The sequence below is a fragment of the Dromiciops gliroides genome, chromosome 1, assembly GCF_019393635.1.
Source record: "Dromiciops gliroides isolate mDroGli1 chromosome 1, mDroGli1.pri, whole genome shotgun sequence".
In the NCBI taxonomy this organism is placed as follows: domain Eukaryota; kingdom Metazoa; phylum Chordata; class Mammalia; order Microbiotheria; family Microbiotheriidae; genus Dromiciops; species Dromiciops gliroides.
This window is the reverse complement of record NC_057861.1, coordinates 141243939-141259391: the sequence shown is the minus strand read 5'-3', so window position 1 is coordinate 141259391 and position 15453 is coordinate 141243939. Positions and strand designations below refer to the sequence as shown.

The 15453-nt window shown below is 38.5% G+C and overlaps 1 protein-coding gene across 1 annotated transcript in view; it reads right to left on the bottom strand.

Moving 5' to 3' along the window:
- Positions 1-15453, bottom strand: part of RGS22 (regulator of G protein signaling 22) — a 154728-nt gene that overhangs the window by 117694 nt on the left and 21581 nt on the right. Inside the window, exon 4 of the mRNA XM_043976316.1 lies at positions 10301-10522. Coding sequence (XP_043832251.1) covers positions 10301-10522 — 222 coding nt within the window. The remainder of the gene's footprint in view (positions 1-10300; positions 10523-15453) is intronic.

The following is a 15453-nucleotide window of genomic DNA, read 5'->3' as shown; positions in this document are numbered from 1 at the left end:
AATCCAGCCTCAGACACTTGACACTTACTAGCTGTGTGACCCTAGGCAAGTCACTTAACTCTCATTGCTCTGTGCCAACCCATGTAACGATTGGAATAACGCCACCTGCTGGATACTTACTGTAGAAGAGTTCTGCCCATGAAGGGAAGGTCTTTGAGGGCAAGACCAGGAGTCAGGAAGTGACGCGGGCTAGTGGGAGGAGGAAGGAAGAGACTGGGGCTGACTCTGGCTCTTTTTCCTGAGGACGCTGGTGGAGAGTGGAGCTAGAAATGCGTTCTCCCTTTAATAGATAGAAATCTAGGCCTTTTTCTCTCTCTTTACCAAATTCTTATTCTCCTTAATAAATGCTTAAAAGTCTAACTCTTGCTAAAGCTTATAATTTATTGGCGACCACTCATTAGATATTTTAGACAGACTAGCTAGAATTTTAGCCCTTAACAGATGGCTGACCACGAAGAGGAAAGCTAAACCTCAGTCTTCTGATCTTCTGGTTGGGTAAGAAATTTCCCCTCCCTCTCCCTTTAACTGCTAAGTACTGGCGTACTGGCTGTGTTTTCCCTTTAAATTTTTTCGAATGGACCTTTTAAACTCCCTAATTACCCTATTTTTGATTTTAGTCTGTTTAACCAGACAAATGGGAGATAAGATCATGTTAATGCTTTGTTTTTGTGGATTTTCTATTTTTCTTTTTATTTTTGTTAAAAGAGCCAGCAACTTACTCACACAAGGAAATATCTCTCCCTCTCCCAACCATGCTTTTTCAGAGAAACCTGAAGAGATTCCTGCAGTTTTTCCCAGTTCTAACACTAATTGTTGCTCTAATTTTGCATTCCTGGAGGCAATGACCCACCCTCTAGAAGCTTTTAATCCCGTAGTGCCTGGAGGCAAAGTGGGGGAAGAGGAATCCAGGCCTGAGTTCAAAATCAAGTCTGATTCAAATTGCCCTGGTCCCTCCCCTCCTCTCCAAACCCCACCCTCTACTCCTCCCATGGCCAAGCCCATTGCTTCCCCGGCCTGGGAAGTCCAGAGATTTGATGCGCATGCTCAACTTTCTCTAACTACATTTGCAGCTTCAGGCTCAGCCCTTCCCCAGCCTGGCTGTGCTTCTGAGACAACCTTAGAAAACCCTTTAAATTCCAGATATACTCGTTTTGTTCATAATTTTGCTAACCTGCTTTTGTCTTTAATTAGTAATCTTATAAAGCATTTGTATGGTGAAAAGACTGACAGACAATATAGAGGGGTTAAAGAAGAAAAACTTAAGCTGAATAAGAATGACAATCATCACCATAGTTCAAGACTCCGCTTCTTTTGCCATGGAAGGGTATATATTGTACAGAAATGTAGAAGTAAGCAGCAAGGTACTGATATGAGTATTGGGGATTTTAGATATCGGAATCAAGAGTGTTCTGAATTCACTCAGATTATTAATGTCAGTTCAGAGGTTACATAGGATTTCTATGCTATTACATATACATTTTGGAATTAATGGTATAGGCTTATTTTCATAGAGATTTTAATGCTTTTGAGATTGTGTCTTATACTTAGTTTCTAAAACAAGGAGAATATTTGTAAAAGCTTTTTATAGTCATGCGATCAAGTTTATATTTTGTAATACTCTTATTAATATTAAGTTCATATTCATTTAGATTTCCCTAGTTTGAATTTCATTGTCTTTTATTATTCCACGTGTATTTTCTTCTATTCATTCATCTATCTAATTTTGAAACATGGTTTTGATTTCATAATACAATGTTAATTCTAGGAGTATTGTGCTCCCATATTCTGAGTTGTTTGTTTTTGTTATTTTTTCTCAACTGATTATTTGATCAAACTCTTTAAAGCATTTCCCTGGCAAATTGTTTGCCATGGCAAGTGTAAATTGATTCTAGAAGTATTATTTTTGATAAGCATATTCCAAAAAAAAAAAAAAGAGGGGAACATTTGTAAAAGTTTTCTTTGAGATTCTGTTGTGCTTTAACTTGTATTTAAGTATGTTCTGATTTTTCACAAAAGTAATTGTATACTAAGTAAAAAAAAAGGGGTATTTGAAATTGTTGCATAATTATATATTATATTTTGAGTCAAGATGTATTCACATTTTTTGCAATCATTTATTATCCTCAATTTTAAATCCATATGAGACTTGGATTATGGGAACTTATCATTTAAGACATTAATTGCCTTTATTCTGAGTTATCAGATGCCAGTTGGCCAAGATGCCATCCAATCACAAGAGGAATACATGCAAGAACAGACACTGAACTGTCACATGAGGGGAGACATGCATGAAGTCAAGGTATGGCCGAGGGAACGGCTTTTGACAAATGTTGAGGTTGGATTCTCTTGGTTTAATATTTTATTTTATTTTTCCCCACAATATTGTACAGATGGCTGGAAGTATTCATCCCACCCATCTCACTTCTACACCTGGCTTCTATGCTCCCTCCTATATGCCTGATGCCATGGACATCTCAATCCCATGCATCTGATTAAGTCTGACTCAGTTTCCTCCAATATGTTCGGTGGCATGGACATATATTCCATCCACCTATTTTAAGCCTGGCATACTGCATGGACAGTACATATTGCTCAAGTGTGGGAATGCTCATATCCCATCATTTCTCTGTTCTTTTATGGTAACCCCCATAATTATCTCAGGTGTCATGATAAATACAGTGTTGAATTTGGCCTTGACACCTGTTACCAATTATATTAGATTTTAAATTTCTCATAATGGCATGAGGATAATTAGGCAGATGATGCAAAAAGTGATAAAACAAAGATAAAAATTATTTTTATTAATTAATATTGCAGCAATTGTCTTCTCAATTACCCTCCATAAGGGGGGACTATAGTAATATTATAATTTTAAAGAATGTTTCAATTTTTGTTTTATTATATGTTTCATGTGTAACAACTAAGATTCTGAATTCCCTTAGACATGTTTTTGAGAACTTTCATTGTTTGATTTGATTATTGACAAAGCTATTTTAAAGTTGTGTTAAGCTCAATTTTGTAGGAAATTTTCCTGGCTGATTACCAGCATCCACACATCAACCCCTGAAAAGACTTCCATTCCACGACTACACCTAGAGGACATCTGAGAAAAGACTTTCAGAGACTTTAAATGAACAGTTTTGTTTTGTTTTTTTTCTCTTTTCTTTTTCGGTTATAATATACACCATCTGTAATATGTACTCTCTGCAGAGGACCTCCCTTTGCAAGACCAATGTCAAAGCGTCGGTTCATGAGGACAAAAAAATCGCCCCTCTGGACAAAACTTTCCTCTCTTCCTTTTCTATATTGTTGTTCACATATTATTAGTTAGCAATAGTTATTATATTCTTTTTACTGTTCCGTCAAGGAAACATTTTGTTTCTTGAGGAACAACAGGGGGGACTGTAACGATTGGAATAACGCCACCTGCTGGATACTTACTGTAGAAGAGTTCTGCCCATGAAGGGAAGGTCTTTGAGGGCAAGACCAGGAGTCAGGAAGTGACGCGGGCTAGTGGGAGGAGGAAGGAAGAGACTGGGGCTGACTCTGGCTCTTTTTCCTGAGGACGCTGGTGGAGAGTGGAGCTAGAAATGCGTTCTCCCTTTAATAGATAGAAATCTAGGCCTTTTTCTCTCTCTTTACCAAATTCTTATTCTCCTTAATAAATGCTTAAAAGTCTAACTCTTGCTAAAGCTTATAATTTATTGGCGACCACTCATTAGATATTTTAGACAGTTTAGCTAGAATTTTAGCCCTTAACACCCAACCACCCCCCCCCCGCCCCCACCAAGGGGGAAAAATTATAAAGTACTTAGCACAGTGCCTGGCACATAGTAAGAATGATATAAAAGTTAGCCATTATTATCTAGCCATCAAGACTGGATCCACACCACTTAAGAACCATAGGTCTAGAACCTCCTTCCATCCCACCTAGAGGAGAAAATCAAACAGCCATCCTTGCTCAGCCGGTGGCTAGTCCATTGTCCTATAGCTAGAATAGGCACTGTTATTTCCTCCTCTAAGAATCCCTGTAATTCAAGAGCTGTAGGCTGCCTAAATAAAAACGTCCTTTCCCTGATGCCATCCCCACTTACTACTCCTTATCTAACTCAATAATCCTATTCTTCTCTGCCCTCCCCTTCCACCGAATGCTACTCTATTGCTAACAAATTAAACCTGTTCCTTTTATGCTCCTTCCATGTTTTTGCATTCAAGGAGACCTGGCTACCTCAACTGGCCACCTTCTCTGGAACTAGATGCTTCTTCTCTCATGTCCTCAAAAACACTGGGCCAGGAGAAAGGAATAAGTATCCCCTGGGTTCCTAGATACTACTGCCAGACCTTCCCCTTGCTTCAGGCTCAGAGGAAGAGGCAGTCCCTCATTTTTGCAAAGGCTAACTCTTCCACTCATGCCTTTGGGTACATTCTCTCCAGTAGTAACCTGTTTAATCATCCCCCCTTCTCTTTCTAACCTTTGTTCTCTTTATCCATTGGATCATTTGCTACTACCTCAAGAAACATTCCCATATTTTCCCCACCCTTTAAAAATACCATCTTTCACTTGACCCTATATCCTACAGCAATTATTTCATATCTCTCCTCCCTTTCACTGACAAATTCCTAGAAAATGCTATGTGTTCTTTTGTCTTCATTGTCTCACATGCCAGTCTCTTCTCAACCTTTAGCAATCTGGCTTCCAATACAATTAGTTGATTGAAACTGTTCTCTATAAGGTTACTAATTAACTCTTTACTGACTAATCCACTGGATTTTTCAATTCATCAATCAATAAGCAGTTGTTAAGCATCTACCATGTGCCAGGCATTGACAAAGAGAATAAAAATACAAAATTGAGACAGTCCCTACCCTTAAGGAATATTTTCTGGAGTTTGGCTATGAAAGGGAAGAAGAAAGTAGAATCATTTTTTATTATGAAGATTTTTTTTGAAGGGCAATGAGGGTTAAGTGACTTGCCCAGGGTCACACACCTAAGTAAATGTCTTCAGGCTCAGATTTTAACTTCCTGACTTCAAGCTTTTTATAATATCCACTGTACCACTTAGCTGCCCCTTCCCTTAGTCTACTCTCCCTCTTATTACCCCCTCCCTTTTCCTTCCTATTTCTCTATTGACGGAAATGTATTTCTGTAACCCAACTCTGTGTGTGTCTATTATTTCTTCTTCTGACCAATTCAGATAAGAGTGAGGTTCAAGTGTGAACTGTTCCACCCCCATTACCTCCTTGTCTGTATAGATGTCTACTTCTATACCCTATTATATAAGATAATTCTCCTTAACATTACTTTCCTTTCCCTCTCCTCTGGGTATTTCTTTTCCCCTCTTTCCATTCTTTTCCAAAGATCATGAAGACAACAGAATCATTGTCTAATTGGACTTCCTCTTATGAACCCAGATGGGACACATGTAATCATCTCCCCATATTTAAATGTAAGCAGTTTATCCTTGTATAGTCCCCTTTACCATTGTCCATTCATGTTTATTTTTTTATGTTCTTTTCACTTGTGTTTCAATTTCAATGCTTCTCTGCAGCTCTGATCTTTTCATCAAGAATGCTTGAGGGGCAGCTAAGTGGCGCAATGGATAGAGCACTGGCACTGGAATCAGGAGTACCTGAGTTCAAATCCGGCCTCAGACACTTAACACTTACTAGCTGTGTGACCCTGGGCAAGTCACTTAACCCCAATTGCCTCACCGAAAAGAAAAAAAAAGAGAATGCTTGAAAGACCTCTATTTCATTAAAGATCCATTTTTCCCCTGTAAAGGTATCTTTTGCCTTCTGGAATAACATATTCAAATCTTTGTTCCTTTAAATTAGTGGCTGCTAAATCATACATGATCCTGACTGTGGCTCCTTAGTACTTGATTTTTTCTAACTGCTCTTAGTATTTTGTTGTTGTTGTTGTTGACCTCGAAAATCTGGATTTGGGCTATGATTTTCCTAGGAATTTTTATTTGGGGTTTTCTTTCTGGAGGTGACTGGTGGATTCTGTTTCCTCTTTTCCCTCTGGTTCTAAGAAAACTGGGCAATTTTCTTTTGACATTTTAAGGTTTTATTTTTAAGATTTCTTGAAATATGATATCTCGGCTCTTTTGGGGGACATGGTATTCAGATCAATTGTTTTGTTATGAAATACTTTATATTTTCTTCTAATTTTTCAGCCCTTTGACTTTATTTTAATGTTTCTTGTTGCCTCAATAGCCATTGTCTTCTACTAGTCCATTCTAATTTTCAGGAAGTTTGTTACTTAAGCAAAGTTTTATACCTCTTGGGTCATGTTAATTCTCTTTCTTATTTTTCTTTTCATAGTTCTCATTTAATTTCTAATTTTTCTCCAGCACTCTATTTCCTCTAAAAATTTTTTTAACTCTTTTTTTTAAACTTTTAACTTGCTTCATCTCTTCCAGAAAATCTAATTGAATTTAAACCCAAACTGTGTTTCTGAAGCATTGCATGTAGATGTTTTAGAGTTATTCTCTTCTGTGTTTGTTTTATCCTTGCTACCATAATAGCAGTCCATTATGGTGGGGTTCTTTTTTTGTTTGCTTGTTCTTCCAGCCTAACTTCAAACAATGTTAGGCTGGGCTCTGCCATACTTCTAGAAAGTCTGGGCTTGTTCTGGTGTTTCCTTCTTGGGGTAGAGTATTATGTGTAACGATTGGAATGATATCTAATGAGTGGTCGCCAATAAATTATAAGCTTTAGCAAGAGTTAGACTTTTAAGCATTTATTAAGGAGAATAAGAATTTGGTAAAGAGAGAGAGAAAGGCCTAGATTCCTATCTATTAAAGGGAGAGCACATTTCTAGCTCCCTTCTCCGCCAGCGTCCTCAGGAAAGAGCCCGAGGCTGAGCGCCAGTCTCTTCCTTCCTCCTCCCACTAGTCTGCGTCACTTCCTGATGCCTGGTCTTGCCCTCAAAGACCTTCGCTTCATGGGCAGAACTCTTCTACAGTAAGTATCCAGCAGGTGGCGTCATTCCAATCGTTACATATGTTATTTCAGGATATCAAGAACAGACTGGGAACCTGAAAAATTTCAGTGTTGCCAAAATGCTCTGATCCAGGGAAAAGTCTGATTGCTGCCCTGCTGGTCGGAATTTTGCAAGTTCCTGGCCCGTGTTTGGGTGTAAGCAGCAGTAGACTACTGCTGGACTCAATTCCTATCAGCTACATAGAAAGCTCTATTGGTTGAGTGGCAGGATTGTAGGTTATACTTTGATCTGGGATTCCTGTCTTGGTTATTCTTCTGCAGGCTGGGTTAGATGCTAAAAGTCAGATTCTGCTTTACACCTGGGGTCTGAGCCACATTGCTGTTGTTGCTGGCTTCTGAACTTCCTCCTTTTTCCCTAGGGGGAAAGGCCACTGCCCTGAGCAAGTCCCCTTCTCAGGCCACACTGGATCTGTGACCTAGAACTAGATAGTCAAGACAAAGCTGCTAATTCACACCTGTCCCCATTGCAATTTCCTAGTATACCTGAGACTTCTTTTTGCCCTGGTACACAGCCTCTCTGTGGGTGCTAGAGTGCTCTATCCTGTACTTCTGTGTTCCTGACCTGACCCTGACCCTTGTGTTCAAAGACTTCCCTGTCTCCCAATGCCGACTGTACAAATGACTCATTGTAATTTTTTTCTGGATTTTCCCATCAGCGTTCTATCTGGTGCATTTTCTAAATCTGTTTGCAGAATTTGTAGATAGTACCTCAGCTGCACTGCTTTCCTATCACTCCACCATCTTTGGTCATTAGATCTGGCAATCAAGAGATCATTGGTAACTTTGGAGAGAGCAGTTTCAGTGAAATAATGAGGTCAGAAGCCAGACAGCAGAGACGTAAGAAGAAAGGAAGTGGGGTACCTACTGTCAACCTTCTCAAGGATGTTAGCCAGAAAAAAGAGAGGAGATATAGGAAGATAACTAGTGGGGATGGATGGATCAAGTGAGAGTTTTTTTGAAGGAGAGAGAGACTCAAGCATTTTGTAGGCAGTAAGGAAATAGCCAGTAGATAAGGAGACATTGAAGATAAGTAAGAGTGGGTATCATAGCCATAGAAGGTTTGGAAAGGGGTTGAAAAGACTCTGTGGTAAGTGGGATAATGAATCAATTAGGAAAGTGTAAAAGGATTGCCTTCTCACAGGGAAGGCTCTGCTGGGATTAGGTAACATAAATTTGTAGTAGACCCAGTCAACCTGATTTTGTAATTTTCTCCAGCTTTATTCAGTAGCACATAAGTAAGAGTAAAGGCAGTGGATGGTGGTAGCCATCCAAGGCTGAGACTAGGCTGGGCACAATCAGCAATACGATAAGGAAGCAAAAGACTCAAAAGAAGACAATGTAGAGATGAATTGGTCCCTAGCCCTCTTCTCTCGCTCTCTCTAGTTCCAGGTCTGCATCCCCAACTACCTGCTGTATATCTTCCCCGGTTGTCCTATTGACATCTCAAAATCAATGTGTCCAGGATGGAATCCCCATTGTCTTTCCCCTGAAATTTATCCTTCAAACTCCACTATTTCTGTCAAGTGAACCACCATCCTAGCAGTTCAAAACCTAGAAGTCATTCTTGATACTTCATTGTCCCTCATCCCGGCAAAACCTATCAGCTGCTGAGCGTTGTCCATTCGACCTCCCCCATCTCCTCCTCTCTCCACTCACATATCTACTACCCTAAAGCAGGTCCTTATCACCTCTCACCTAGATCCTCACAGTAGCCTTTCGTTGATCTCTCTATATCCAGTCTCTTCATCCCCAATTCATCCTCTCAACTACACATTGATATTCCTAAAGAATAGGTCTGACAATGTCACTGTCCTGCTCAAAAAGGCTAAGTGGTTCCCTATTTAACCTAATATAAAATACAAACTTGATTCTGGCCCCAAATTGTCTACCCAAATTTGTAGGTTGACTATTATTCTGCCTCAATCACTCTATGGTCCAGCCAAATTGTCCTATTTCCTAGTCCCTACACATAACTTTTCATTCCCCTCCTCTGTGCCGTCAAATAGGCTGCCTTCCACGCATAGAAAAAAAGTTCATGGGGGCAGCTAGGTGGCGCAGTGGATAAAGCACCGGCCCTGGATTCAGGAGTACCTGAGTTCAAATCCGGCTTCAGACACTTGACACTTACTAGCTGTGTGACCCTGGGCAAGTCACTTAACCCCTATTGCCCTGCAAAAAACCCAACAAAACAAAACAAAACAAAGAAAGTTCATCCAGCCATCCTGCCAGGCTCTCTTGCCATCTGAAGTATTCCAATGCTCTCCCACTTTTCCCACCCAGACCAGCCCCTTCCCTACTTGGACCTGGACCTCCAAATCCCAGAAGGTAATCCATTTCTCTTTGGAGCTCTAGCCCTAGGGCCAAACTCAGTTCCTTAGAGACTGAATTAGAATGCAAAGCACTTCACTGAGCCTACAACACCTACTTACGAGATGACCCCAGGCCCTAAACCAAGCTTCTCTTTCAGTCATCTGGTCACCTGCCACCACCAAGCCCATAAACTCAGTCATTTTGTGCTCCTATCACAGGATTCAAATCCGTAGTACCATTACTGTTGGAAAGCGTGTATCAACTGACTGTCCTATACACTGACTCCCCATATCCAAATCCTCTTACTTGGCCATCACTCCTGCATATATGCTAATTATTCCCTGTTAGAATAAACTGAATAAGTTCTTCCAGGTCAGAGAATGACTGTCTTTTTTATATTTGTATCTCCAGTTCCTTGTATAGTACCTGAAATGCTTAATACATGCTTATTTCTTTATTTATTTCTTCATCCTATGATCTGGAAGAGTAAACTCTAGACATGAGCTAGAACTCCCAGCTAGTATAGCTCTGGTATACTATAATGCCCAGAATTGTCAAAAGTTTTGAGCTTTGTTCAGTTTTTTTTTTTTCCTTAGAGAACTGCAACTCTGTCTTTATGATAAAAGTTAATGGGGCAAGGGGAATTCACTTTACACAAATTGACTCTATAGAGACCTTTACTAGTAAATAGCTATTCTATAAATTAAATGATATAAATATTGTGCTAATCAATTTAATGGGACATTTTTACACATCCAAAGTAAAAGAAGCTTTTGCAGAACAAAAAGGCATTATCAAGATTTATTTGGGTCTCAGATATGTATAAACAACTGAGAAATCATTAACTACTTAAGCATCAGTACAGTACAATCTATTCGAGTGTACTGTTTCTTTAATGGAAAGGGACCTCAAGGACCCAGAACTTAATTCCAACTAATACTTTATGTAGGCAATTAATTCTAATGCAAATGCAGATTCTTACCATAATATTATAGTTGATCTTTATAGTATCTTCTTTAGTAGAGCCATTTAGTTTGTCAGGTGTTATTCCACATTTTTCTTTCCTTATAACATCATAAATGGGATTTCGAGGTTTCTGTTCATGTAGAATTCGTTTCAGTTGCTTTTCTAGAAGCTGAGGGGCATCATTAACTACTTCAAAAACTCCATAATCCACATTAAATCTAATTGCCTCTGAAAAAGTCTGAAAAAGAAATATTTTAAATGTCATATTTTTTAAAAATAAAAAGCTGGGAAAACTTATTACCTACATACATATGAAAGGAACTTAAAGGATTAAAAAGAAATTTCTAGCACTTCATATTCCTATTTAGAAGGCATACGAAAAGTTTAAAAAGTTATTGGCCTGAAACTAGGGCACCATTATAACCTCATAAATGCAATTAGGCCACCGGATAGAATTAGAAAATACCAAAGCAGTGATTCTCCCGTCTGGCCACCTCACCTAAGCTACATGCATCTCATAAACTTGCACAATTTGGTTTCAATAATACAGCCTTGTTGGAAGGATGAATCACTGAAAAAGGATGAGAGGAAAGGAGATTTTTTATTTCTTCTACCTCTTTCATTCTCCTCTTGCCTGAAAGGATAGAACTGAGCCCAGTGGGTTCTTCATATAAGATGTGACCAAAAGATAGCTCTTTCAAAATACCACAGGATCTCTAGGTTTACTAGCACAATAACTTGCTATAAAGCAGGATTTATTTAATAACTTTTGTTGTGGGAAGTCCGCTTCTAAGTCTACCCTGTGATCCTTACTTGTGAATTTAAATTACATGGATATTATGGTGAAAACATGAAACATGAAAGTCAGACACAGATTAAAAATAAACTATGAGTGATTTTATAATAATAATAGTGATACTACAAGGTTTATATCCCAAAGACATCCCAAAAAAGACAAAAAATATTTATAGCAGCTCTTTTTGTGGTGGCTGAGAATTAGAAATCAAAGGGACGCCTATCATTTGGGGAATTGCTAAACAAGCTGTGGTATATGATCATGATGGACTATTATTGTGCTATAAGAAATGATGAGCAGTGGATAGAGCACCAGCCCTGGCTGAGTTCAAATACCTTTATACTTACTAGCTATGTGACCTTGGGCAAGTCACTTAACCCTCATTGCCCAGCCCGAAAAAGAGAGAGAGAGAGAGAGAGAGAGAGAGAGAGAGAGAGAGAGAGAGAGAGAGAGAGAGAGAGAGAAATGACAAGCAAGATGATTTCAGAAAGGCCTGGAACTTGTATAGTGAAGTGAGCAGAACCAGGAGAACACTGTGCATATATATATATATATATATATATATATATATATATATATATATATATATATATATATATATATATATATATATATAATACATATATATATAATAGTCTAGCATGGTGCACTTAATAAATGCTTGTTAATTAATTTCTGTTTTTTAAACTTTACATTTAAGTAGCTATCATCAGTACTTCTAAGTTACTCAAATACCAGAAGTTTTTATCATCCAATTATATTAGCACTGTCCTAAAAGTATCAGCGATAATGAGGCTGCTTTTATCTGAGTTTGATCAATAAATCAGCAAAGATTTATTAAGTGCTTACTATGTGCCAGACACTAGGCTAAGAGCTAGGTGTACAATAAGAGTAAAATCCTGGTTCTAGCCCTCAAGGAGCTCACATTCTAATGAAAGAGAAACAAGGAGGCCAGTGTAGCTGGACAACAGAGTACGTAAAAGGTAGTCAAGTGGAAAAAGATTAGAAAGGTAAGAAAGAGCCACACTTTAATGGGCTTGAAATGCCCAATAAAGCTTTTTCTATTTGATCCTGGAGATGGATGGGAAACAGCTGGAGTTCAGTGAATAGAGAAGTGACATGATCAGACCACCTGTACTTTAGAATGGTCACTCTGGCATCTGAGTCAAGGACAAATCGGAAGAAAGACTTGAGGCAGGGAGACGGATCAGCAGTCTATTGCAATAGAACAGATATGATGAAGTGATGAGAATCTGCACTGGGTAGCAGTTGTATGAGTGGAAAGAAGGCTACATATGAGAAATGTGATGAAGGTCAAAATGACAACAACTGTCAACAGACTGGATGAGGTGAACGTAAGGAGTCAAGGAGAACATTAAGATTTAACTTGGGTGACTAGAAATATTACTAGTACACTAACAGTAGGAGTAGTAGTAATAAGATCAAATGAAATAATACTTGTAAAACACTTAGCACAGAGCCTGTCACATACTTGATGCTTAAAAAGTGCTTATTCCATTCCATTCCATACTAGGGAAGGAAGAGAGGGGAATTTGGAGGGAAAGATAATGAGTTGGTTTTGGACAAATTGGGTTTGAGAGGCCTATATGACACCCAACCCAAGAAGCAGTTTATTGAAGTCATGCATAAAAATGTTAAACAAGTATAAGGCAGCTTCCTAGGGCATCCTAATATAGATTTCCTTGCCAGCTGACCTCAACCCACTCCACTGGCATTCTGTACTGTACAGAATAATATCAATTATATTAATAATAGCACTTTTCCACAGAATTAGAATTAGAACCCAAATTTCCTGATTCAAGACCAGTGCTTTCTCTCTAATATTCCCTGTCTCTACACAGCCCCTACAGCATCAATTGCCTAGAATTCAATATGTTGGGTCAAACCATCTTGTTGCTTCTCTGTCATGGGTGTCTGGTGCACGTGCTGGAGTGAACATGAAACATCAGAGTTGGGGGCATAAAAAATAGTACAGTAAACATAGTAAGGCAGGAATGAAAGAGATGATTTTTCTATCTATAGAACAAAAGAGGATCTCACATGCCTGCACACCCAAGAAGACATCCTTTCTATAAGTGTACCCTGCTTATTTGCCCTTCTCTTCTCATTTCCCATTCATGATCTTTTACCTTCACACATGATAGAGAAACTAGAAGTTTGGGAAACATGACTACCCATATCCACCCAGAATTATGGAAGAAGGAACAGAGAATGCTAAGAATTGAATCATTTTTTTTTTTGAGGCAACTGGGGCCAAGTGACTTGCCCAGGGTCACACAGCTAGCAAGTGTGTGTTAAGTGTCTGAGGCTGGATCCGAACCCAGGCACCCCTGACTCCAGGGCCGGCACTCCATCCACTGCGCCATCCAGCTGCCCCCAGAATTGAATCATTTTTGACTGTCTACAAACATTATCTTGGCTGCTAGTACCATAAGTGTTAGATTTTTGAGTGATACTGACCAACAAGTTAAAAAACTCCTGCTCTAGAGAAACTAAATTACAATCATGTTGAAATTCTTGCTATGAATGAAACTAGAAGATAAAGAGATGATAGTTAAATGGAAGAGCAGTTCTGAGGTTCTCCCTAGGGAGATAAATAAAGGAGTTGTAGTCACTTGGCTTCAGTATGCATCCAAGGGCAACAAGAAACATTATTTCATAGGATACTTGGTCACTTCACCTTTTCTGGGCTTATAACTCATCATGAACAAACAGACCAAAACGAAGTGCAGAGTATGTGCCAACATCTGTTACAAATATGAAGAGATGAAGAACTATGAAAAACTTGAAAGATATTCCAAACTGAGTCAACATATATATTGATATTTGATGACTTCAAGATGAAGAGCGCAAAAGTGGGTAGCAAAAAAGTATGCTGGAAATATGGTTTAGCATCAAAATATGAAAGAGACCAGTGGTTTATAGACTACCTAGAAAAGGAGTCAAAAATGTTAGAAACAGCAATCAACAAACATCATAACAAAAAGTTAAAGTGACTATAACTATATCTTAACAGACAAGAAATGACTAGTTACTAATGTTGAAGTCATTTCAGAATCAGCTACCAGAGAACAGCCAGACTGTTGAATGGTTGAAGCAAAGGTAAAAAAAAATCAATACTAGATCTATTTTTTAAAGAAAGATAAAGATGAGAAGCTGACATCGAATACAAAGATAACATGTCCATCTAGACCTCTTTATGTGTTCAAGTACATTTTATTCATAGGAACAAAGTGTGACCCAGTGGAAAGAACAATGGGTTAGGGTCATCACTTGAATTCAAATGCCAGCTCTTGTCATCATACTATTTCTGTGACCAAGACATTTTCTTTACTGGGTATCATTTTCCTCATCTGTGAAATGAGGGTGTTAGAATATGCAATCCCTTTCAGCTTTAAAGCTATACTCTTAAGCAACCATTTATACCCACTTAAACATAATTTTATCTTTGAAAAATGGAGACATTTACTATAGATCAGTGGTGTCAAAAAAATCCCTGCAGGACTATATACATTTTTAAAAAATAAACATTTTTATTTATAGTTTTGAGTTCCAAATGTTAGTTCTCCTTCCCTCCCTCTCTCCCCGCCCCCAGGTGGTAAACAATCCAATATGGGTTATATATGTGCAATTATGTAAAACATTACCATATTAATCATTTTGTATAAGAAAACTTGAATAAAAGAAAAAAGAATGAAAGAAAGTGAAAAATAGCATGCTTCAGTCAATCAATTTCAGCTCTTTCTTTGGAGGTGGATAGTATGTTTCATCAATAGTCCTTTGGGTCTTGGATCATTGTATTGCTGAGAACAGTCAAGTCATTCACAGTTCTTCATCAAATAATATTGCTGTCACTGTGTACAAGAGTCTCCTGGTTCTGCTCACTTCATTATACATCAGTTCATACAAGTCTTTTCAGGCCTTTCTGAAATCATCCTGCTTGTCACTTCTTATAGCACAATAGACTACATATTATCTTAGAAACCCATAGATTATCTCACTGTGTATGTTATACTGTATTTTTACTTGTTTTGTTACATAATTCCCCATTACACTTTAATCTGGTTCTGGCCACCCTTTGGAGTTCTATAGCCGAGTTTGATACCTCTACTCTAGATTGTCATTTCTTTTTTCTTTTCTTTTTTTTTTTTTTTAAGAAATCAAGATTTATTTTCTTTCAAGAATCTTTTCCTTCTCTATTAGAGCACCTGGGATAAAATTTAGGACCACTCAGTGGCCTGAGCAGTAGGAGATGAAGACCAGTCCTCAGTAGCAGGCTGAGCACTCCAGTCTTCAGTAGGGAACTGCTGAATGGGCACAGATGGCACCTGCACTCCCTCAGACCAATCAGC